The following is a 24768-nucleotide window of genomic DNA, read 5'->3' on the forward strand; positions in this document are numbered from 1 at the left end:
CCAAAGTGATTTGTTTATGTTCAGATCTAACCAGTGAGGGGCTGACCTCTGGTGTGGAACACTGGTCACCCACGTTGGTGATGACCAGGTCCAATATGTTGTCACCTCTAGTGGGAGTGTTGACCAGTTGTTCCAGGGTTGTTTGAGTTTATAAATTCTAGGAAATGTTGGGCAAGGGAGTTAGTACTTGAGCAGTTCTCTCAGTTAATGTTTGGGTAGTTGAAATCACTCAATATTAGGGTGTTTGGTAGGACCTTTATATTACCCAGTGTTTCCAGAAATGCGGAATGGGGGTCCTGGGACATGGTGGGTGATCTGTATCATAATTGTGGGTGGGTGAGCTGTATTGCAATTGTGATGTCATAACAGGGCAAACTGTATATTATTATATTTTTTAATTTTGAGCCAGAAAATATGTAATATGCATCATGTGAACCAAATGGCACAAAAGTTTGTGGTTAAAGGCAACGTTAACATCCTAATAACTCAGAAACTTTTAAATTTAATAGTAAAATTGTAAGCAAAATATATCTTAATAATTGCTTATAATGTATATATATATATATATATATATATATATATATATATATATATATACAAATATTTCAGACATGGGTCTTCTAGACTGTCAGTATAGCAATATTCCAGAACAATCATTCTCATAATAAGTGGCCAAGTTGTTCTCAGAAATATTTAAACTGGTTCTTGCTTTAATATAATTGGGTAGTATATTCTATGCATCAGCTTCTCTCTCAGAGAACCAATTAGCATATCTCTCATTCCTATATAATCTTCTACATAAGATGTCTGATGATTCTCTATTAATTTTTAGAGAATGTAATACCTGTAGACTCACCGATTGGAAAATAAACATTGCCTTGTGTGTGATAGTTTATATAGTTTATACATGTATGAGTGTGAGAGAGATTGAGCTATTATTTTACACTCGCTAAGCAGCGCTTTTGCTTTTTAGTGAATGTAAAACAGAAAGTGTGTGTGTGTGTGTGTGTGTGTGTGTGTGTGTGTGTGTGTGTGTGTGTGTGTGTGTGTGTGTGTGTGTGTGTGTGTGTGTGTGTGTGTGTTTGTGAGAGAAAAGACCGTTGGCAGCAGGAAAGAGGTTTGCATACTTCCCAACATCTTGTCTCAAGAAATGTAGATAAAGCCTAACTAAATGGAGAACATAGGCTCAAAAATAGGAATAGATTTTAGTTATTGCTTTTATAAAACAACAAAGTTGCTTAAGTAACAAGATTTGTGTCAGATGAAGTAGAACCAAGGCAAACACAACAAATTGAGGAAATTCCACTTGAAAACTACCAAGGCAAGGCTCTAGACACTACCCCCTCCCGTATTTAATAAACTCCATGTATGGTAGTATAAGCCCTACATGGGGTGTATGGTAGCCGTGTCTGCAGCTCCCCCTTGGCAGCACACCTTGCATATTAATGAAGGTGCACTACTGAGGTTGAGATGCGGTGTGTGTGGTTAAGTGCACAGAGATGTGTAACACACCCCCTGCACTGTGAAAGTGCCATACAACACTAAAACATGAAAGAAAGTGACCTTGGACACTTATTTATTAATTCAGTTGCACTGTCAAAGTGCTGTCGGCACTAAAATATTAGTTTGTAACTGTGTCCTGGCCAGTATGTAAAATAAATAGTAGGGGTGTGCTAGTGTCCATAACATACCCCCTGTAATGTCCCAGTGCTGTATGGCACTGCAATTAAATGTGGAAATGTCATTGTTCCTGTGTATTTTTTTTTTTGTTTGTTTCATAGCTGAGTGGGTTTGCGCAGTCTGGCTCATTGCTCAGCAATGCTTAAATGTAGTGGAAAGCTATATAGAAATGTATAGCTGAAGTCTTCACATCTCAGTTAGCTGAATGGTCAGAGCCCTGCCCTTGTACACAGCAGATGCATGGTTCAAATATAGGGACAGGCCATTCAGCTTTTACATATTATAGCAATATTTTATACATTTTTTAATTGATGTATTTAATGACATTTGTCAACTGGGTTAGTCCAGCTGATCCAGTAGCCATTTTCAGTGGAGTCCCAATGAGAAAAGCTCCAGTTATACACAAGTGCCCAATACATTACAGTCACACTCCAAGATAATGTAATTAAAATACATAAGATTAGGGGATATAAAGTAAAAGACATACATAATAATAAAAGTATCCCTAATGAAGAATGACTGTCAATATTTTTTTTAATTTATAAAATATCTAGTTTGCCCATAGCTAAGTTTCACTAAGCACTGCTAAGCCAAGCTAGCAGTACTAAGCAAAGCACAGCTTAGCTAGTTTTGGCACTGCTAAGCAATCCCAGTTGAAGCAGTCCTCAGCTAAGCTAAGCAGATTTGTGCACAGCTAACCATTGCTAAGAAGTAACTGTTTAAGAACTGCTTAGCTGAGCTCAGCAGGTTTGTACTGTGCTAAGCGAAGCTAAGCATTTTTAAAAATGGCCAATAGTGACAAAGGGTGGGAAAACAACTTTATTTAAACTGAACAGGTGGGAATACAGCTAGAAACTGTTGGAGGTTTATCACTGCAGAAGCTATGGCTGGAGTAGGAGAGGGAGAGTGCTTTTGGGCACAGCACTGGGACATGTTGGAGTCCAGAGTCATGGCTGGGCTCCTTGTTAAAGACCATGACAACAGACTGCTGCAGGGCTCTGAATACAAGTCTGAGGCCTGAGACCATCTGGCACATGACCTCACCAATGCCACTGGAATCCCCCGCACTGGTGAGAAGGTGCGTCATCATTATGATAACCTAAAGCAAAAGAAGGGTGTGCTCTTGGCCCAGTGGATCCAAGATGCTTAGCAGTGGAATGCGTCAGAAGTATAGGAACTATTGTTTTACCAAATTTTAGCATGAATATGTGATAGACAGATATGCATAACAGTGTGTTTCCCCCAACAGCTGAAGAGAGAGTACTCGCAACTTAGAGGCCCAAGCTGGGCACCTGGCGAGGATGCGTCAACAGTCTGGTGTGTGCAGATCTAGCTTGTAATATATAGTACAATAAAGAAAGAAAGAGTACATTGTTTACTGCCAGTAGGTATAGTGTGCTCTGAGTGTACTGCAATAATGTGTTCTTAGACCCACATTGACATAAGTGAGTAATGCCAGGTACTGTGAAATACAGATAAAGGCATCAAACAAACTACTATTGATGAAAAAAGCTAATACTGTAGTAATAGTGTGTAGCAATGACATAATACTAAGGATTTTGTAAAATGTACACTGTGATTGAAACTGTGAATGAAATAAATGACATTCTTTCATCATCTACAGGATATACAGTACAACTGCAGTCAGAATTTTAAATGTAATAACCCACTGTGTCATGTCACCCTCAATAAAGTTCTTTCCACCAACTGTTGTGTTTATTCTGGTCTGTTGTTGAAGACATACAGTTGTACAGTTGCTCCACAGCAAATATGGCTATGACACCATGAAGTGACTGATGTTTAGCTGCTAAAGAATTGTTATACTAAAGTGTAGATGTGGAGCTATACAACAAGATAGAATGCAATTTGATATAAGATCTGAACCTTGAATAGTAATGTGTAATGTATTATAGTGTGATTCCCTCAGGACTGTGTTAACCTTTGCATTGCAGCTATATGTATTCCTGAATGTAGGTACGCTGATGCAGGCAAATATGAGACTGTAATAGCTAGAGACTGCAAATATCCCATGTACAAATGTATATGGGTCAGGTATGCAACCCAGCACCCCAATATGGTCTGTATAGATCACACATATTCCCATCCACTATGGGTTAAATGTGTACACCTGCATTCCAACTATTAATACACACTTTCCCTACTATCTCTGTTATGCATGAATCTCATGCATGTATGTTCAACTGTCATTAGAGTCATCTGTGACACTCTATCTATATTACCAGGTCAGAATTTGTAACCAAGTGAGTTTTAAGCACAAATCAGTCAACCAGCACACCACAGTAGTTCAGTGTGATAAGAAATAGATATGTTGCTCATTTTTGCACACCCAGACCAGGGTTTGAATCCAGGGACTGGCACTAACATGTATTTATAGTAACAGAAAAGTAGTCTTTACTATTTGTAGAAACAGTCATGTAGTGATAACAGATATTTTCTCCACAGGGCTTACAGGTAAAGAAATGTTTGTATTAGTTGTATGAAGGATATACTAATAAACTGTGTCCAGATGTACTAGTGTATGCCTGGTGCATCTATGAATGTGTGCCGATAGTCCAACCACCATGCCTACAAATGACAGCAGGATAGGTATATACACCATGTACTCTGCCCGATACATGTCTCTCAAGTGTCACACTGTCATGGCTAGTGATCACTGTTGCCAATAACCTTGAACACAGATATAAATCCAGGTGAAGTTTGCCATTAGCACACTCACACAAAATCAGTGCAGGGTACACCTTGTTAGTCATAAATGTGTAACCCTGACATATACAAGTCCCCTGTAGTTATGTGCCTTTAGTTCTTACAGCTTTACCCATACCATCTCAGGTCAACAGCTTAACAGGTATGTACATGCTACAGAAGCTATAGGGCACAAGTAGATGTAAAGTAAGGGCAGACCTGTAGAGTATTGAGCAGTACTGTTGTGAAAAATATAGCCTATACAGTTGTTAATGGAATGTTTTTCTCCCCCCCACCCACCCTTTATCTGCATCACTAATCATTATCCTTATACTACAGGTATGTTGTTCTCAAAACCTAATGTTGTATTTATGTTGTATTATTGTTCATATATTTCAATGGTTGCATACTAACATACCTTGTTGAAATTCCACTGTTGTTGGCCTGTTGCCGTAACTGTTACTGGCATGCTATTACAATAATGACTGTTATTCCATTTATGATTGTGTTCTGTATGCTATGCAATTCTATTGTTCTAGGTTAATTGAAACACCCATACATGCTATTATAATGAATGTTGAAATGTTTTGTGCTTGACTAACCAATACACTTTGACAAACCTCAACACCATAGCATGTTTGAGTAGGCCATTCCCAACAGATCCACCTGTCTCACCTCATCTGGCCATGGCAGTGGGTCCTAGGATGTCTGAGACCCAACCTGGAGCTACTTACTCTGCTGTTGCTACACCCCTGATGGAATTGCCTCAGGGGATGAGGGTGAGGCCCATCCCACCCCATGTTCAGGCATGGAGAAGATCCTGTCACCCATAATCAGCTCTCGGGGTTGGTGTGCAGGGTCCTCCAGCATGACTTGGCTGATTGTCTATGCCAGATTGAGGGCAGACTGGTGCACCTTGAGGGGCAGGATGGCCCTGACACCCAGCTCCCAGCACAGCCACCTTCAGGGCTGTGAAGGGGCAGTGGACACTGCCTATGGATGGGGACCTCAATCCCATTGTTTCCATCGGGGGCACTTGGTCCTCTGATTCCAAACCACTCTCCCTGTCCAAGGTGTTTAGCCCCATCATGTGTCATACACCACCCCTGTCTGCTGTCTTGTCTGTCTGCAAATGCAACCTCTCCTACCCAACTTAACTTCCCAAACGTATCTACACCCCTTCCCCAACATCCCACTCTTGCCTTAAAAAAGGGCAACTGTCCCCAAAAAAATAATTGCCCCATACATACCTCTCCATTTTGCACCCATGTACACTGCCATTAATCAATTTTCCCATAAATTAAACAACAAAGTTATGTCACCCACACCCATCCCTGTGGGGTGTGAGGCTCCAAATTACAAATTGTTCACATCATGTACAGCTGTTGCTGCACAAAAAAATGGAGAGCTATGGTCCTTTCCTACACCTCTTCTGCACATCCCTAGTTGCCTTTCATAAAGTTTTTCCTCCTGCTTGCCCCCATTTAACCACTTTCCTATTGCCTCTTTTTTCTTTTCATTTTTTGGAAATAGTGCGGGTTTAAGGAGGACTAAGTGCTGCTTGGCATCTCAGTGCATCGTGCAAACCCATGCAAACCTGCTTAAACCACCCTATCTGATTCAGACACTGTTCTGCCCAGCCACAAAAATAACCAACCTGGAAAGTCTCAAACCTAGGACCTGCAGCACTACAATCAGAGCAATACATCACTAGGCCAGTTTAGCTCTGGAGAGCAAGTGGGTTTTTTTTCTAAATATATCATGCAGTACAGTGATGCAACATTAGAGAAAAAAGATACCATAGCCAAGTATTGAACCCAGGACATTCTGAACTACAGTCAGAGAATGCGCCACTAGGCCAACTCACCTCTGGGGAGCTGCTGCTGCTTTTGTAAATATACCATGTAGTACAGTCATGTATATTAGGGAAAAAAGATACTGCTGCCAAGTATTGAACCCAGTACCTTCCTGAACTACAGTCAGAGCCATACATCACTAGTCCAACCCAGTTGTGTGGACTTAATGCTTTTTTTCTAAATATATCATGCAGTACAGTGATTTAACATTATGTAAAAAAGACACCACTGCCAAATACTGAACCCAGGGCTTTGTCAACTACAACATAGTACATTACATGAGTAGGCCAACTCAGCTTTGGAAAGTCAAAAGTGTTTTTACAAATATATCCTGATTGCCAGTGACAGGCTACTCCTATATATACTGGGACAAATCACAGTGTACTTGGGTCTCTGATGCAGACACCAAACCAGTACACAGACAAATAAATGCTGCTGGATATATGGGAGGCCTACAATATCAGGTAGAGCTGACAACTGCACAGACTTTTGCTGAATGAACACAGTTGTGCCCCCTACTTATGGCAGGGTTGTCATAAAACCTATTCTGTGTGCTGACATACTGGCAATGCAGTGCAGATTGGAGTTACAAAATCATGACAGAAAGCTCAGTGCCACATGTCATACCCCTCTGAACATACATGTTCATGCCAGTCCTGCGTAACACACTGTATGAATGCATATATGTCTTACATCTGCCATGATAATTTCTCAGTAGCTCTATCTGTTACATTCCTAGCATGTGTCACAGCTGGACACACACAGTCCTGGCCCACAGCCCAGTCTGTGACACAACAACTACATGCATGTCAATACAACATAGGAATAACTGAACCCTGCTATATCCGGCAAAACTGGTTGTTCCTACTGCAGCCACTGACACCCACAGTAGCACGTTAAAAGCCTGCAGAGTAGGACACATTTCACAATTATTAATATGTGGTCTAAATGTCACCTACCTCTCTCTGGATGGCACTATTATGTAACATATGTACCAGAGGCACATGCTTCACCTGGACTGTTATGGGTACCCTCAACCAGGCCATGCTGTGACACAACAGATAACACCGCTCCCTCACTGACATTAACAGCTTGCTGTCCCCCTATGTCTTCATAACTCCCGGCCAGAATGCAGCAACTGCAGCCTGCTACATATGCAGCAGTATGTCCAGCTGCCTGCTACAGACCTAAAATACCTCCCAAATACCTAGAACAGAGAATTCCAACAACACTCATACATCAAGTGTTTGGGGGGAATGCTCAGGTAAAAAGAACACGTGTCACAGTCTCCCTCTACAAACATACACAACTGATAGACCAGCATCAACTGTAGTAGAATGCACATTCAGATAAAAAGGATGTATGACACTCACATTTGCCTGTCTCCTTTCTGACCCCAACACACATTGTTCAACAGTACACTGCTACAGAATCTGAAAGTCTGTTAATAATGGCCAGACATAGCATGCAAAACTGTGGACATAACACATCAGTCCAAACACTGGACAGTATTTCTACCTACCCTCCATGATGCTGTAGCTCCCACACCTCAATAATGTCCTCCTCATAGGCCAAGAAAAGGGCCAAGGCCTACTTGAAGGCCTTAATTATAGCACTGTGTTGCCATGCCATCACTAATGGAAAAGCATCCCAGCTGTTCTGGATGCAATTAGCAAGTGGGAGTCACAGGTTGGTGCACAGGCAATTACCTGTTTGTTTATGAGCATTAGCTACAAAAGGCAAGCTGCTGCCTATCGTAAACAGGTCTGACACTTTCTTCATGAAGACAGACTGTGAATTTCTAGGATACTTCAACTTGATTTCTTCTCACAAAGGAGTACAACACTATACCATATGTCACAGAGTGAAGCATGTAATGGAATGCAGATGGGGGGGTGGGGGTGCAGTCAAGGAAAATAGGAATTTTAACAGCAGTTCTGAACAACATTTCCTGGACTGACATGCTGCTGTTAGTCTGCTGTCCAGCACCTACAGTCATCCCTTATGGCTCTGACTGCAGTGACATAGATCACAGCTTTGGACCCTGAGTCATCACAGCAACGGTCAGCTCACATATGACTGCTACTGGATTGTCTGTTGTACAGTACTGACTGTAAGTACTGGTGGATACAGCTGGCATATCACATCATGTACTGTCAGTGAGCCCCTCTCAGTCTGATAATGTCATATAGGCTTAGCTCAAAGATTGTCCAGGTGTCTCTGACCATTCCTGACATACTCTGGCTAGGTCACTGTGTACTCCACACCTGCATCTCATTGCCTGACACTAATGGCTAGCATAAATGTTGACCCCCCGCAGCAGGACAGCAGATTATAGGTACTAGTAGTGGGGGACACTGGCTCTGGCTCAGCAGCAGTGCATACATATTGAGCATACAATGTAAGGGAATTAATACAGTACCAGATATTCATGTACCATTACTGTGTTCCCAGGAGTCTGGCATGTCACAGACACATTCCTCAAACTTTGGAGACAACCATCACATATTGTCCAACTGGTGTCTGGAAATACACATTTGTCTGGCAGGGGATATACATATATCAGGCACATGTACACATTCCACAAACATCTGGGTACTGAACATGTCAGACACCTATGAGGAGGACACCCTACACCACATATGCACTGCTCTCAGGTATTGTGCAGCACAGATGTTGCTGGAATGTCCACATGTACTTGCAGTACCACTCGCCTATTTGTTGGATGTAGGCTGGATGACATGGTACAGTAATGTTGCCCATAGGGGACACCCAGCAGTCGATGACAGTGATGGGTCTGGACACATAACAACACAGTCTGTCACAGCACTCAGGCCATATCTGGTATTCCTGGTACCATATGAGGTCACTAAGCAATGTGCCCTGAGCAGCAATATGCCTTGGCCAGATGTTAGCCCATGTGCATGCAAGGCAGCACCTGTTATCCCAGTCCAACAGGGACACAGGTGGTATCCCAAGGGTGTATGTGCAGTTAACCATCCAGTTATCCATGTTACACCTGCAAAGGTGTAAATAGCTACCCTGCCTGATGTGGACAGGGTGCCCATTCCACCACAGGCTGATTGTGTGGGACACACATCTGAGCTGCCAACAGTCCCAGTTCATGTCACAGACCAGGATGAGTGTGTGTGTGTGTGTGTGTGTGTGTGTGTGTGTGTGTGTGTGTGTGTGTGTGTGTGTGTGTGTGTGTGTGTGTCTGTATGTGAGTCTGTTAGAGTGGAGCATGACTTGCACTTGTGCAGCAGTCTCAGCAATGTGGAGTCTGTGAGTGCCTTGCATGCCACACTGAGGTCACCCCTGAGAAGTATTTATGAAACTGGATAGAGGGTTAGTCTTATAGCCTATTGGTGTATGGTAGATGTTTGATGCCCTGGTATTCCCTGGTGCGGAACCTCTGTGATGTCCCCAGGTGCTGCATGTGCTGTGTGATGTGGATGATGAACCAGGAATTATACACAATAATGGTCTTCTTTGGAGGGAATGTGGGGATGTTTATACCCCATGTCCCATAATGACATACCCTTGTGTATGACATGGTCCATGGAGAAGGTTTACCTTACAATGGAAGCAACATTGTGTTGAAATGTCATGTTGCCAAAGACATGTGTCCACAGCACCCTCATACCTAGAATGTTGTTCATACTCTGATAATATGTGGGGATGTCACTCTCCCCATAGGGGTTCACAATGCATGGGCTGGTATGCAGCCTGAGACCATGTGTCTGGAAACAGTCCTGTATCTGTGTGAGACCCTTCTAGGCATATGTCCACATCACTAGGAAATCTGGTGATGGCGCACAGCATACAGTCATCTGCAGACATGGTCAGACATAGGCTAATGGCTGCTACATGCACCTCAGATGTGTACATCACACATAAAAGAGGTCCAGACATGGAACAACAGGTTACACACCTAGTTATGGGTCAACTGCTTGTGGTGGATTTCTCTATGTGGAATAGGTGGGTCGTGTAAGTGCACCGGTGTGCCACCCCTATGGTAACATATAGTGTGATGCATACTTGGGAGTGTTATATCTATAATGGCCACATCTGTTATGCTGTCACAGAGTTTGTCCAGGTCAAGGTAGGCAGTTTGCACTGTCACCCCCTCCATGGCTTTGGTGACTGCATCAGAGAGGTCAACTGAGTGTAACAGACATGAACCCTTCCTTGACAAAGCCTAGGTGTGCATATTGGAGTGTGGCCAGGTCGCCAATGTCCTTGTTAATGGGGTTCACTCTAAACTGTGCTATGGCCTTGCAGAATAGCCTAGTCAGGCTGCTGGGTCTATCATGTAAATGAGTGGGGGATGCCCCACCTTAGTCTAAAGGGGTGACAGTGGTCTTCCATCAAATGGATGGGACAAAGGCAGTAGTCAGTCCTCCTTTCAATATGGTTCCTTAAGGTGTTGCAAGGTTATGCTTGGGGTCATGTGGGCTGCATCCTGTGATGTGATAGGCTATCATGGCAGATGTATACCATGACTATCACATGGCAGTGGTGACCTGTTCCCTACATATAGGAGATGGGGTGGTAATGTGGATATCCTGATATACTGATGCAGAACACAGGAGGTGATGCCTACACCAGCATCCAGTATGCTATACCAATAGCACTGGTATAGCCGGTGTCCTTGTGCACAAGTGAGCAGCTGCTTCTTGTGCTGGTGCAGACATATGTGCAGTAGGGGAGATGACTGTGTGTAGTGGATGTAGACAATGTAAGCTTTATGTTTGTTGTGCAGGTTTGCAGGACTGATCCCATTCTCATGTACACACTAAGGGAGACATTGCTCCAGAATGGGCACCTGCCCTTACTTTGTCACAGACAGCAGTATGTCATCCCTCTTATGGACAGTATGTATTGCACATGTCCAGCAGGCAGGTGTACATATCCTAGCAGAGGATGATGTAGGCCTATCGGGTATGCCTGACTACATACATTTATACTAATGCACATATAATGCTTGTGTGTATGTGTGGATATTGGTGTCAGTTCTTAATGAGGGGTTTGGGGCTGTGAGGCTGTGTAAACCCCCCTAGGTGGATGCGTTCCATGTTTGAGGTGTATGTATGGCTGAGCATAGCTAGATGGGTATTGTGGGAGATGGTGAATGCAAATGTGACTGCATGATGGTTGCTTTGCCATGGATTATGACACTGTAGGGATGTTGCAGTGATAACCCATGTTGTGCAATGTCAACTGCAATACACCTTCACCTCATGTAGGGGTAATCCCTGCCCACACCAAGGTGTTTGTACAGCCACTGTTGTCTTACAATGTATGTTAGGGTCAGTCAGCTGACCCAGGATCGGGGTACAGATCCAACTCCTAATACAGTTGACGAGATCCATATAGGCAGACTGGGCTTCCTGGTCAAATGTAGTGGCCGGTAGCTAGCTGTGATTTGAATAGGTTTGTATTGGCAATGGTGAACTGCCCCTGCAGTGTCCCCTGTGCATTTACTACCTGTACAGCATGGAAGTTTGTGTATGTGTTTCATATATATGGAAACCCCATGTCCCATGGCATTACCAGCTACACTTTGGCTTCTGCATGTATGATAGGATGGTTGATAATGTAAGGCTGGAATGCTCTCTGCAGCTTTGAACTATGGTCTTTGTGACTGCACAGTTTCCAGGGTTAGGAGTGCTTGCAATGAAGGCAAAGTCATGTGTACACCTCTAGCATTTGGCATCACGGCCTTCAATGTGTGCTGCACTGACACTTGCATGTTGGTAGTGATAACTTCATCAGTTTTACTAATGGAGTTATTATGGGGCTGACAAGAACCAATGCCAGATGCATGAAGACCAGTCCAGACAGATGGAGGCCATCTCTCACAGAGCATCATGGTCTGTTTACCATATCATCCCAGACTCACAGGTAGAGGAGCCCCTGGAATATCACAGGATAAATGTGCACATGTTAAGGGCAATTATTGTCTGATTGTATTGTGGCATCAGTCTGGGTGACAGCATAATGCTGCATAAGGCTAGGGACATACATACGTGCCTGGGACACATAATCAGTGTGCTCACTCATGTCTCACTGCATATAACCCAGGGATGTACATGTCAGGTCAGGCACACCAACATGTACTGTGACAGACCCATGACAATACCTGTTGGTGAGAGACAGTAGTGAGTATGCAATATGGTGAAGTCAGTCACCTGACACAAAAGCAACTGTGACCATCCACATACACAGCCAGGTCAGAAGTACACCAGGGTGTCTCCACTGGAGTCCCCCATGTGTAACATGTTCTACATGGGCTGATGCCTGTGTAGCTGTGGGATGCAGGGGTGTGACCATGTGTGGTATGTGCTGTGTACGGCTGTGGTATTCATGTGTGGCTTTGCCTCAGAGATCCCCTTTGCTTGTGGATGTGTATGTTGAGGACCACTGCAGATGTTTGTGTGTGTTGTGTAGGTGTGGGTGGAGTGTGAGGTGTACTGGTTGTGTTGACAACCTGTTTGGGGACAGATATGAGGCCTTGACAGGCAGAGAGCATGAACTGCAGTTTCCTACAGTCATTGTATCTCTCACACATTGTGTTCCTTGGTGGTGTCTGTAGATGGCCTTTCCATCCATGTTCATGAGGCAGGTGCTACACAGTGCTAGGACCCCAATATCAACCACACTGGCTGGGGAAACTGTAGGACATTGTCCAGCCATATAGTCCATAATCAAAGGGAGGCAGATCAGGGAGACCTGAGGGGTGGGCCTACAGAACAGGTGATTACTAATACAGTAGGAGGCAGACACCATAGCAGACTATGTAGACAGCCTATGAACAAGCAATAATAGGTGCAACAGCTACATGCAGTGCAGCACATCATAATATATGCAGCAAGTAGCATGAAACATCAGGATCAGGGGCAATGCATGTTGTATTGCCACTATGTTGCCGATACCCATGTCCATACTGTGCTGATAGATGGCGGGGCTATGATGTGGGGATTAGAGGTGGCTAGTGCTGGCAAAAGTGGAAGTGCAGGGTCTTTACATGATGGTGAGCAATGTATGCAGTCCTGTGATGTGTTCCCCTTTTCATGACTTTCAGGTGGGATGTACAGATGACACAACCCACCCTTCTCAGAAGCTGATGCCACTGCAATTATCGATGCCCTGAGATTCCATCACCGGGTGCTGTTGTCATGGAGCCACCATTACCAGCAACAACGTGTTGCCCTGTGAGCAGAACTGTTAGCAAAACTGAATAAAGTGGACCACCAAGACAGGAGCTATGAACAGGTCTGACACCATGCTGCTGATCTCATATACCATGCAAGGCAAAGGGCTGCAGCTGTGGCCAGGGATTGTGCTGGCACAGGGGGAGGGCCTGCTACACAACCCCACTCTCAGCCACAGTGGAGTTCCTGGCAAACCAGGGTTCAGTCACCAGCTCATAGGAAACCATCAGTACATATGTCATTGAGGTGGGTGGCACAGATTCCACAGCCGAGGAACATCCAGGTAAGCCTCCAGTGGTCATCACATTAATACTGTAGCATTCATAGTGGAAGCCTCTGCATCCCTGTATGAATATGTCAGGTCAATCTGAATTTGTCGGTGGGGTTTTGGAATACACACATGTACACACATATTGTGAATGTCAGCAATGTGGGTATTATCACAGCTTGTACTGTAGATGTTGATAAGTGCACAAACTATCCTGTACCAATGCTACATGTGTGTGTGCTGACAATACCTCTCTCCCACAAATCCATAGGTACCTCTGTTGTGGCTGGAAAACATCAACCTGTAGCCAGTGAGTGTGGAAGTATCATGTTATGGCTCACCTATACCTTAGGCATGTTAAGAGCTGCCAGCTTCCCATGCACAAAATTGTTAAGCTTAGCCATATTGCAATATGTGCATGTTTACTTGTGGTGAGGTTCACTGCAGTGCATCACATTGGTAATCACAGTAGCATGTTTGCAGGAGCTTTAACATATTAGCACATAGTTTTGTATAGGTGTAGACACTGTGCTATACAGGGGTGCATTACAATTGTGTACATGGGTGCACTGTGTGTTTGGTGAAGGTACATCATGTACTCTGACTTGTCACATATCTCACAGGTGTATAGTACTATCAGCATTAACTGGACATAGCTGCACTGCATGTTGTTGAGGGCTTGTCCAGAGTGTCTCTCTTATGGTCTGATGGTGTGTTGTGCGTGGAATCAGTCAGAAGATGCGGTCTGTAAAATGGCTTTGTAGCACCTCACCTGTGTGTGTGTGTGTGTGTGTGTGTGTGTGTGTGTGTGTGTGTGTGTGTGTGTGTGTGTGTGTGTGTGTGTGTGTGTGTGTGTGTTTGAGTGTGTGTGTGCACATCCACAAACATTATAGTGCAGGAAGCAATGTACTCATGTTGTCTTCTCCTCACAGGTGACAATGGGGGTTGAAGTGTGTCCCCCTCACAACCTGATATCAGAGTCTCATCAGACTCTGATGATGGTGGCCATTGTGAGGTATAGGTGGGGTTGTTGGGGGCTGAATCTGTCCCAGTAGTTGACATCCCACTTCCAACCCCCAATGTCCCCACGCATACCCACACATACCCAGTCCCCAGCAGCCACAGAAATTGGGCAGTCAGAGGGTGTTGGCATTGAGTGGTCTTCCTTCTTGTCAGGTTTTACAAACAGACTGCTCTGAGATTTCTGTCTCATCTAGTATTAAAGCTTCACTTCAGTGGTGGCTTACAGAATTATATCACACACATCTGGTCATCTGACTTCTAGTTCCCACAATACCCCCTTTACTAGCAACTGAGTTAGAATTTAGCACATATGTGTTATATAACACACACATAAAGCTTTGCTAAGATGTGTTATAGCATCTGGAAACTATAAAACCATTTCAAAAACTTTCACCCTTCCATGGTAACAATTAGTTCCCCCCAAGGACTATACAGTAGGATTCCTAATCCTGGTTTTCACAGACATTTTTGTCTCTGGCTGCAATCAGAACTGTAAAATACAATCTTTCTGGCCTAAACCAGGTAACTTACTTTCAGCTTATTTCTAAAAGTTAGCTGGACTGAGATTAACCTCTTCTTTTCCAGTATCCTCTGTTACAGTATATTCATTTCAACAGTTACAATGCAGTCTGACATAACAGTGTATTTCTTTACTGTCCAGCAGAACCCACTTTTGGTACATTTATTTTTTTAATACAAGCAACTTTACAAATACAGTTTCAACACAAGCACCTGTACAAATCAGTTTGATATACAAATTACATATAATCCTTTACAAAGCTCCAGCTAACTATGCTGGCATATGTTACACATCCACTGCCCTACTTCTCCTGGCATAGCTGGCAATACCTCAGATAATCAACTCCATGGTTATGGTATTTACTGGAACATAGCCTTTTGGCTGTATTCCATTCCATGATGTAGTGGGCGTGGCAATGCTGATCTACATGGCCAAGTGGTTTCTTGAATCAAATGCATACTGAAATGTCCACCACCAAAGAAGTAGAAAAGCATGAACACACCAGCACCACACATACTTTATTAGTTTTTTTTTCATTGGGATATGGTTGAACAGGGACAAATAGGTCAAGATGTTTTTACACTTTTGCATGCAAAGTTTCCCATTATTCCAACAATATTTGGAATCCTGAAGATAAGAATTTAATAGATTTAATAGATTCAACTATGAAACCTATAGTCAATGCTAGTACATAAAAGGTACATCTCTTGGCCAAATATATAGATGTTAAAGTAAAAGCATCCTTAAATGCTTACACTTAATTTGCTGTGATTCATGGGAATTTTTATTGAAACTATGTGAAGTAGGTTATTCTGAAAAAATAGCCTTTTTGACCATAGATTTGGTAAACCTATTTAATGTAATACTACATGTTTGGAATGGTTCCATGATGTTTTGGTGGATACTGCTGAATACAATAACAACAAAATTAATACTTTTGATACACTTATGGAGATGGTATTAGAATATAATTTTGTTTATATTGATGGCCAGTATTTTCAACAAAAAAGGAGTGGCAATGGGTGGGGTCACTTGTGCCCCTTTGTTTGCTAAAATTGTTATGTTACAGTAAGAGAAGAATTTTGTGTTAACAAATTTAAATCAGTCCCTTGGAAACTATGCATCCATTTTTGGATGATATATTTATACTTTAGGATGCATCTAAAGTTGAAATTGAAAATTTTCTGGGGTATTTAAACATTAGTACTTAATTTTTAAAATTTACCCATACTTACACTACAACATTATTAGTTATTTGGATTTACTAGTTAGTAATAATGGCATTAACAATAGAATTGTAAGCAACATTTACAGAAAACCCACTTATTTGAATGGGTTATTACTTTACACCAGCTGTTACCCTAAACATCAAAATAGAGGGATTGCTAAAGGCCAATTTGTAAGGCTTGCTAGAATGGTTTCTTATGACAAACAATATGGCATAGAGGAACACAAGCTAGCAGAGATGTTTTATTCTAGAGGTTTTCCTGAAACACTCGTGTCCAATATATATTATGAAGTAAATGAAAAAAGAAGGAATGGGAATTTGTTACCTTTACTTAGATCATTACAGATTCAATCTCTAAGTAACAATAATGTTTACAATAAAAGGGAACATAGTTGTGCTTTTATTACTACTTGCACTCAGGATCATGGGGCCATCCTAGACTTTCTTATAAAGAACTGGAATATTTTTTCATGTCTTGAGGGATTCATGGACATTTTAAGGAATAAACAGTTAGTGATGTACAGGGAGATCTATGAAAATCCTACTGGAAATAGGAGAAAGTTCCCACATAGACAAGTGAAAGAAATGGTACATTCAAATGTGGGTTTTGCAGTCATTGCAAGTTTATCCTGGAGAAAGACAAAGTGAAAATAAATGATCAAAGTGTATATACATCTTTTCATTTTACTTGTAACTCGATTGAAATTATATATCTGGCTAAGTGTCAAGACTGTACCAGCTTTTACGTAGGAAAAATGCAACAAAGGTTTAGAGGGTGTATTTATGAACATATTCTGGATATGAAAAATAAGAACACAAAAAATCTTTATATAAGCAAGTGGCATTGCACTCTGAACACAAATTTGCATTTTTTGGTATTGATACTGATTTGATTGAAGAGAGGGAAACAATATGGCAGTTGAAGCTCAATGCCTGTGTTTCCCCAGGTGTCAGTGAATACATTTTGATTGCAAATACATTAAGACTAAATTCTTATAAGGTATAAAAGAAACATTTTCTTTTAATTGTAATTGTCATTGTACAATAAGTTTTTTTAAATATTGTCAACACTAATACATGTTATGTCAATAAGATGTATATATACAACTTTTCTATGTGATTTTATTGGGCTTCAGAATGTAAGTGTTTTATGAACAGGAAATTCTTTAACCATTGGTAGTTGGTGTCATATGACATTGTGGTGGGGTATTTAAATTGTGTAACAACAGTAGTTTAATCAGATTCTGGAAGAAGTCTATGTTATATTCTGATGAAAGCACTTAATTCTGGTTATTATGTTTTTTATAATAAAATTGGTATGTTAATGGCATGACCATGCTTTTCTACTGCTTTGGTGGTGGATATTTCCGTATTCGTTTGGTTCTTGGTTCATTTTGTTCAACGATTTCTTAAATTGCTCAGCCATGTAGATGCTTTCTGGAAGGTAGTTCTGAGAAGACAGCACATGGCTAATTAGCATATGCCTCTCCCTCCAGAAGGCCTTATTAGCATTCAGCATGACCATTAGGCCAGCTGCTCACCATGCTATTCGATGAAATGTACCATTACATGCTCATGGAGGTGTACATGTAGTGGTACCTTAATAAATTTCCCCACAGGTTTTATTTTAAATCTGTGACTGGCAGTAATTCTGAGGAAAAAGTGAAATGGCAGATGTATGCTACTCCCTGATAATGTTAAAAACAAATGATAACCAGTTAAGAAAATTGGACTGTTTTTGAGAAGTCTTGTTTTAATAATAATTTGTGTTTGATGTTGTAAAGGGCGCTATCTAGCAGAGATGTGTCTGGCAGTTACCAGACAGGACTACAGATCTGTACTAAAAATGAGCTTCTTCTTGTGCAGCGGTACACCATTTGAATTCTTCTACCTCTGTTTAGCTAATGTGTGACTCTGAGCATAACCAGACAATGCTCACAGGTTGGCCTGAAAACTGATAATTTACCCAGTCAACAAATGGGCAAAAAATAAATCAGTAACTAGATGATGTTATCACCACATGGTAGACAATGTGTTAAACTGAGTTTAGCTTTCATGAGCATATTTTTTGTAAGGGAGATCATGACTCCCAAATCTGTGATGGGGAGGTGCTTTTCCCCTCATCGCTGAACTCATAAATGGAAATATTTGTATTTCCCCTTTTCCACTGATTTGGTGCAATGTTTGATGGAGTATATGTGGAAATCAAGGATGTAAATGTAGACCCTCCAGATCAGTGGGTGCAGGGAGAGTCAAGCTCCTTCAAAATGTTTATTTGTTGCAGAGGTTGGATGAGTTAAGGTAGCACAGTTAACAGATTAGGCTATGCTCAGCTGGTTGTTCATAATATTAAACAGAGCCAATGGTTTCTACTGGAGTTTAGATCCTTTAAGCACTTAAACTTCTATTAATATCTCACTGAAAATTAAAAAAAAAATAAGTTGGTATGTACAGAATAAATCTTTCTGATAAAAATGTATTACTAATATTGATAGCTTTGATTATTAATAGCATTATTGCTATTATTGTTAATGACATTGTGCATGCTATTACGCATTGCTTGCATACTGTTATTGTTTCTGTGTATCAACTATATTTATTAATTCTCTCTTGATGCATTTTATCTGCATTAACCTATGTGTCAGTGTGTTACAAAGGTGCTGATAAACAGAGCACATGAAGTCATGCAATCCAAAGTTTTTTTTTTCTAGCTGGAGCACAAGGTCCACTTGACTATCTCATCTAGTGGTGTCTGTTTACTTCTTAATAAGAAAGAAATGCAGACCAAATGGTACCACTCAAAGGAATGGACTTGAAGGCTGGACACATTTTTCTCTATGGTATTAATTGTCTATAGAGGTCAAAATGGGTAATGAATTACCAGGATGTTGGAATAATCTTAATATTTACAAATCAAATCTCTTGCTTCCCTAAAACATATATTGCCATGGAGCAATACTTAATATAAACTTAAGCAGAGAAAAATACTTATAAAGGAAGTAAATCTGTGCCATTTAATATTGCTGATTTCAGGCCCTGGAAATCCACAGAGAAAAATATCTATTTGCAGTAAAGATGTCTGACTAGGAAGGAATCAAGAAAAATTCTACCTTGCAATTAAATGGATATTTTTCCAGGGTGACAACCATGGATTTGGAAATAATTATCTTCAGTTTTCTAAATTCCCCTAGAGAGTGAACACAGAACTCAGGATTGCTTTTCCAATGCTCATCAAGGACCAATGACCCTTAAAAAGAGACTCTGCCAACCTAGAACTTCTAGATGTTAAATAACTTTTTTTTACTTACATATGGCATTTTAGAGCTTCCTGATGGAAGAGAAATTATTGTAATATTACTTTCCTTTCCTGCAACTGACCATTCACTGCCACCAGCTCTTCTTGTTGTTCACAGGATCTACTACATCCACCTAAGCCTCCCCCGGGCCAACTCACCCCATGTCTGTCCACCAGCTCCTCTCATCATTCACAAGATCTACTACATCCACCACAGCCTCCCCCAGGCCAACTCACCCCATGTCTGCCCACCAGCTCCTCTCATCATTCACAGGATCCACTACATCCACCTCAGCCTCCCCTGGGCCAACTCACCCCATGTCTGTCCACCAGCTCCTCTCATAATTCACAAGATCTACTACATCCACCTCAGCCTCCCCGGGGCCAACTCACCCCATGTCTGTCCACCAGCTCCTCTCATCATTCACAAGATCTACTACATCCACCTCAGCCTCCCCTGGGCCAACTCATCCCATGTCTGTCCACCAGCTCCTCTCATCATTCACAACACCTACTACATCCACCTCAGCCTCCCCCGGGGCAACACATCCCATGTCTGTGACTGCTGTGGAGATTTAGGGTGCTGGTACAGCATCATTCTGCTGCTAGGAAGTAAAAGTCCTAACCCCACCACCATGGTTGTCTCCTTGGGCAAATATCCATTGTATACAACACTTGTAGGTAATGTCTGCTAATAGGTTATATTCATTTATTTTTAAGACTGTAATACTTTCTATTTTTACACAAACACAGTCTGATGCATGCTAGTTGTTTTAATCCTTAGCTTAATTTGAACTTAGAATAATAGGTTTGGAAAGGGAAAAATAAGTGCTGAGCCAACTTGTTTTCACATGTAGACAAATGCAAAGATGATAATATAAATATTACAGTCCTACCTATTTCTTTTTGGGTGACTTTCCATTTGTATGTGTGCATATTCTTTATCTTTCTCTCCTTTGCACCTGATACCAAATGAAGCTAAAATGCATCACTGCATAGCTTACATTAAAAAATTCTCATTTTACTTCCAGTGACATGATGCTAAAGTTTATTCTTTACCTAAAATCATATCCTTCTTTTGTGACATCAGAGTTTATTGCCAACAAATTAACTGTTGAGTCAGTCAGCATGTGCTAACCTAAACTAATGATAAATCAATGGATGTAGATAAGCTCCCCAAGAATATGTATTGTGGTGTAATGCATATCATCATACTAGTAAAACATATGAAAAATAAATATAGCCCTAAATGTCTATACAAGCTGAATTACAATTAAGCACAACTTTTTGTTTACCTGAGGTAGCTTCTTCTCCTGTTACCTGTTGATGCTCCTGTTCAGTCACCAGGTTTCTTAATATAACCAACCAGTGTATCACCTGACCTGAGGAGTGAATCCTGGGACTCAGCTGTTGAACATAATATTCATCATCTGCAACGTGTAGGAAATGTAAAAGTATCCCCGGGTAGTATTGCCTGTGTTACCACAGGGCTTTTCTAATGTGCCCTACCAATCTCCATAAGGCAAGCATGCACTCAGGCATCCATGCATGCAGTGCAAGAAAGCATGCTTGCCCCTTGCTACATATGTGCGTTGCCTTCCCCTCCACATGAAACAGAGTACTTGTCTTACTCTATGCAAATATAATCTGATGGAAAACCACAAATTCATCCCTGAACTAGCACCCTTGTCCTTTATCAAAAGGGGGAGGTAACATGTTCTGTCTGCTATGGGCTATTCATATTTAAATTACAAGGGTTAAAACAAACAAAAAAAGTCATGGGAATGCATAACTAGGCTTCTAATCATCTTTTGGGGTCAATTGCTTAGTAAGAAACTATGGAACTATAACTAGTCTCTTCCTCGCCTCCACCAAAAATGGAAGCACCCTTCTCTGACCCAAGTCCTGTTCCTCAACATAAACAAGCTGCCATGGGATGCTCAAACCTGTCTGCTCAGGCAAACACTTAGGCTTCCCAGGCAGCTGATTTATCCAGTCTTTCTCTAGAGTATATATACCAGTCAAGATTTTAATTTTGGACATCACTTGTTTTTATGTTCTGCATCACTCTTAAATTTGGTATTGAAATATTTTCTGATCTAGACTATTCTCAACCATCAGTTTTTACTTGGTTCATGTACAATATTTTCACTGCATGTAACATTTAAACAATTTTCATATCAATTTGTTTCCAAGTTGCTTGTTTTACATCTGTACTTGTATAAAGAGCAGTCATTAACAGTTTCTAATTTTGGATTTGATTGAAAATTACTGCCTTAAATATATTTAGTTGCAAAAGTTAAACTATCTTGGCATTGTTTTTTTTATGTACCACTGTCTTTCTTCTTGTTAAACAGAACCAGAGTGCACGGTTGACCTAGTCATGCTAAAAACCTGGATCAAATTCCAAAACTCTTTCTATTTTTTCTCTGATTCTTCAAAAAGCTGGAAAGACAGCAGAAACATTTGTCAGCAAAAAGGAGCCGATTTGGTTGTGATCAAGAGCAGGGAAGAGCAAGTAAGATACAGACAAGTATCTGTAATGTATGTAGTGTGCACATTTGTTTAAATACTGAAAATAGTAACACTATCTGTAAACAGCTGTCTCTCATGAAATCATAAACTTACATATTTTGTTTTGCTAGGATACTTTGTCCTCCTCCATGAAAATCTCTAGTTAAAAATATGGTAATGCATCTCACTGCTGCATCATAAACTGTTTATATTTATCAAAATTTTAAGACACAGCACCATTTTTCCTTCCGTTGTCTTTCCATTGCTGGATATTGGAATGCTCATGCTTGCTCAGACTTTATTGCTTAACAGCCTAAGTGCTCATAAATGTTTTCTTGCTCCATACAAGAATGATGTTTCATCTCAAACAGTAAAACTTTTATGTACTCTAAGATCAAAGTCTTTCAGAGAAACAGAGAAATAGCTTTCGCTTTATTTTTCTAATCAGTCCTTCTCCAAAGTTCTGCAAGCTCAGAGTGAAAGTACTAAAGCTGAAAGGGGGCAGGACAGATAGCCCCCCCTGCAAAAACAATTCTACACCAGAATCCCTAGTCTCCTTACCAGTCATACGTGTGGGTCAAGTTGAACTTGGGAGAGGCTTACCTGGGTACAGTAGACACAATAAATGCTGGAAGGAGATTGTGGCAGTTGATGGTCAGATACAAAGAGAGAAAAACAATATAACCTATTCCAAGGTTGTGCAATGTTAAGTAAGTGAGCAAATTTTGCAGAAGTGATCTTCTGAAATGCATAGATAATTCATCTGCCACCTAGAAAACTCATATTTATGGTATCAAACAATTATTTGTCAGAATGTACATCATGTCTTACAGACTCCCAGAAATCTGAGCTGTTGCACCTGACAGATCTCCTTATCTTTGGTTCAAAGATATGTACCTGGCTAACAACCACAATGGCCTTTTTAAGCCTAGCCATGCATCCCAAATCTCTAACAAGTTCTAGTACCCTTGATCAGTGTAAGCAGATGCTTGGGAGATAAAACATTTAAAAGTAGCGGTCTGGGAGATGAACCATTTACAGACTGCCTTTGTCCATTGGAGACACAGGTGCCAAACCAATGATGACTTTCCTGTTCCCCATGCAATTGTCTAAATTACACTTGAATTGGGTTAAATGGAGGAACTCTGCTTCACATAGATGGGGAGCTTATTCCATATAAGAGGTAGTCTCTGGGATAGATACCTGTCTGTCTAGCATGCTCTATTTATATCACAGGTAACATTTAAGTGCCTAGAATGGATAATTCTGGTGCTGTTTTTTTGTTGATATGCCAGTGGTCCATGAGAGTGGCATCTGACAATGCCAGGCATAGATCTCCCCTCAACAGCCTTTAGGAGAAAGAATACAGAGATAGGGCCCTGAGGCAGTCTGCAAAGGACATGTTATTTATGCTCTATATTCGTTAGTGAGCAACCTCTATGGATGTTCCAACTGTTGGATGTGCTTAGTTAAGTATATACAAAAGGGGGTATTCTCATCAATGATAGATCTAATGAATGCTAAATACAGTGGAACCATGGCCTCCTTGGGCATAGATGCCATATCTTTGTTTATAAGTTGCTCAACATGGAATCATTTCCTCACTACTGCAGACATGTGATGGTCAAAGGTTAGATTACTTTCCATGACTTCCAATTCCTTGATTACTGGCTCAGCTCTTAGGCGGTATTGTCAATATAATAGTTACCAGGGGTGGATGTATTCCTAAATGATACTGTTATGCATTTCTTGGTATTTAGTTTTAGCCCATGACTCTGACACAAGGTACTTGTCTGTGTCAGTCCTTCCTAGGCAGCATTAGTGACAGTGGAGGATTCTATAATTGCTCCTGATTTGCAATCATCTGCAGATTTAGTCAATCAGAGGCCCTTGATACTGGCCTTGAGTTCAGGTTTGCACTCATCTGCAGATTTAGTCATCCAAAGGCCCTTGATATTGACTTTGAGTTCAGAGAAGTAAATGCCAAAAGGAAGCTGTCCCAGGACTGACCCCTGAGGGACTCTGTTTTTGACTGACCTCTTCGTAGAGGTGGACTCCCCAATTTTAACTTCCTGGATCTTGTCTTTGAGCCAGCTGGCTAGCCACAGCAGACATTACAGTCTCAGTAGTTCAACAGGTAGCACATTTGCCTTTGGTGATGGAAGATCAGAAGGCAGGCTGTAGGCTCTATTCCCACAGCAGACAGTAAAATTAATTTTCCAGTGCTGACACTGCAGTTCAACATAAAGGTGAGTACTGCACTTGTGAGTGTGCCATCCTTCAGATGAGATGTTAAAACAAGGATACATCTGTCTGAGCTGGTGATAGCTGAGGTGGAAATAAAAGATTCCATGGCACCTACTGAAAAGAAGTTCCATGATGCCCGGAACAAGTATCTCCATAGTCAATATGAATACTACCTGAAGCCTTCCCAGAAAACTTGCCATTGGTTTAGTGGGACTAA

At 41.3% G+C, this 24768-nt stretch overlaps 1 protein-coding gene across 1 annotated transcript in view; it reads left to right on the forward strand.

Moving 5' to 3' along the window:
- LOC122808676 (asialoglycoprotein receptor 1-like) overlaps positions 1 to 24768 on the forward strand; it is a 453754-nt gene that overhangs the window by 331466 nt on the left and 97520 nt on the right. The window contains exon 8 of the mRNA XM_044079654.1: positions 22148 to 22308. Within this exon, the coding sequence (XP_043935589.1) occupies positions 22148 to 22308 (161 nt within the window). The remainder of the gene's footprint in view (positions 1 to 22147; positions 22309 to 24768) is intronic.

The sequence above is a fragment of the Protopterus annectens genome, chromosome 8.part0 (assembly GCF_019279795.1).
Source record: "Protopterus annectens isolate FY-2018-M chromosome 8.part0, PAN1.0, whole genome shotgun sequence".
Classification (NCBI taxonomy): Eukaryota; Metazoa; Chordata; order Ceratodontiformes; family Protopteridae; genus Protopterus; species Protopterus annectens.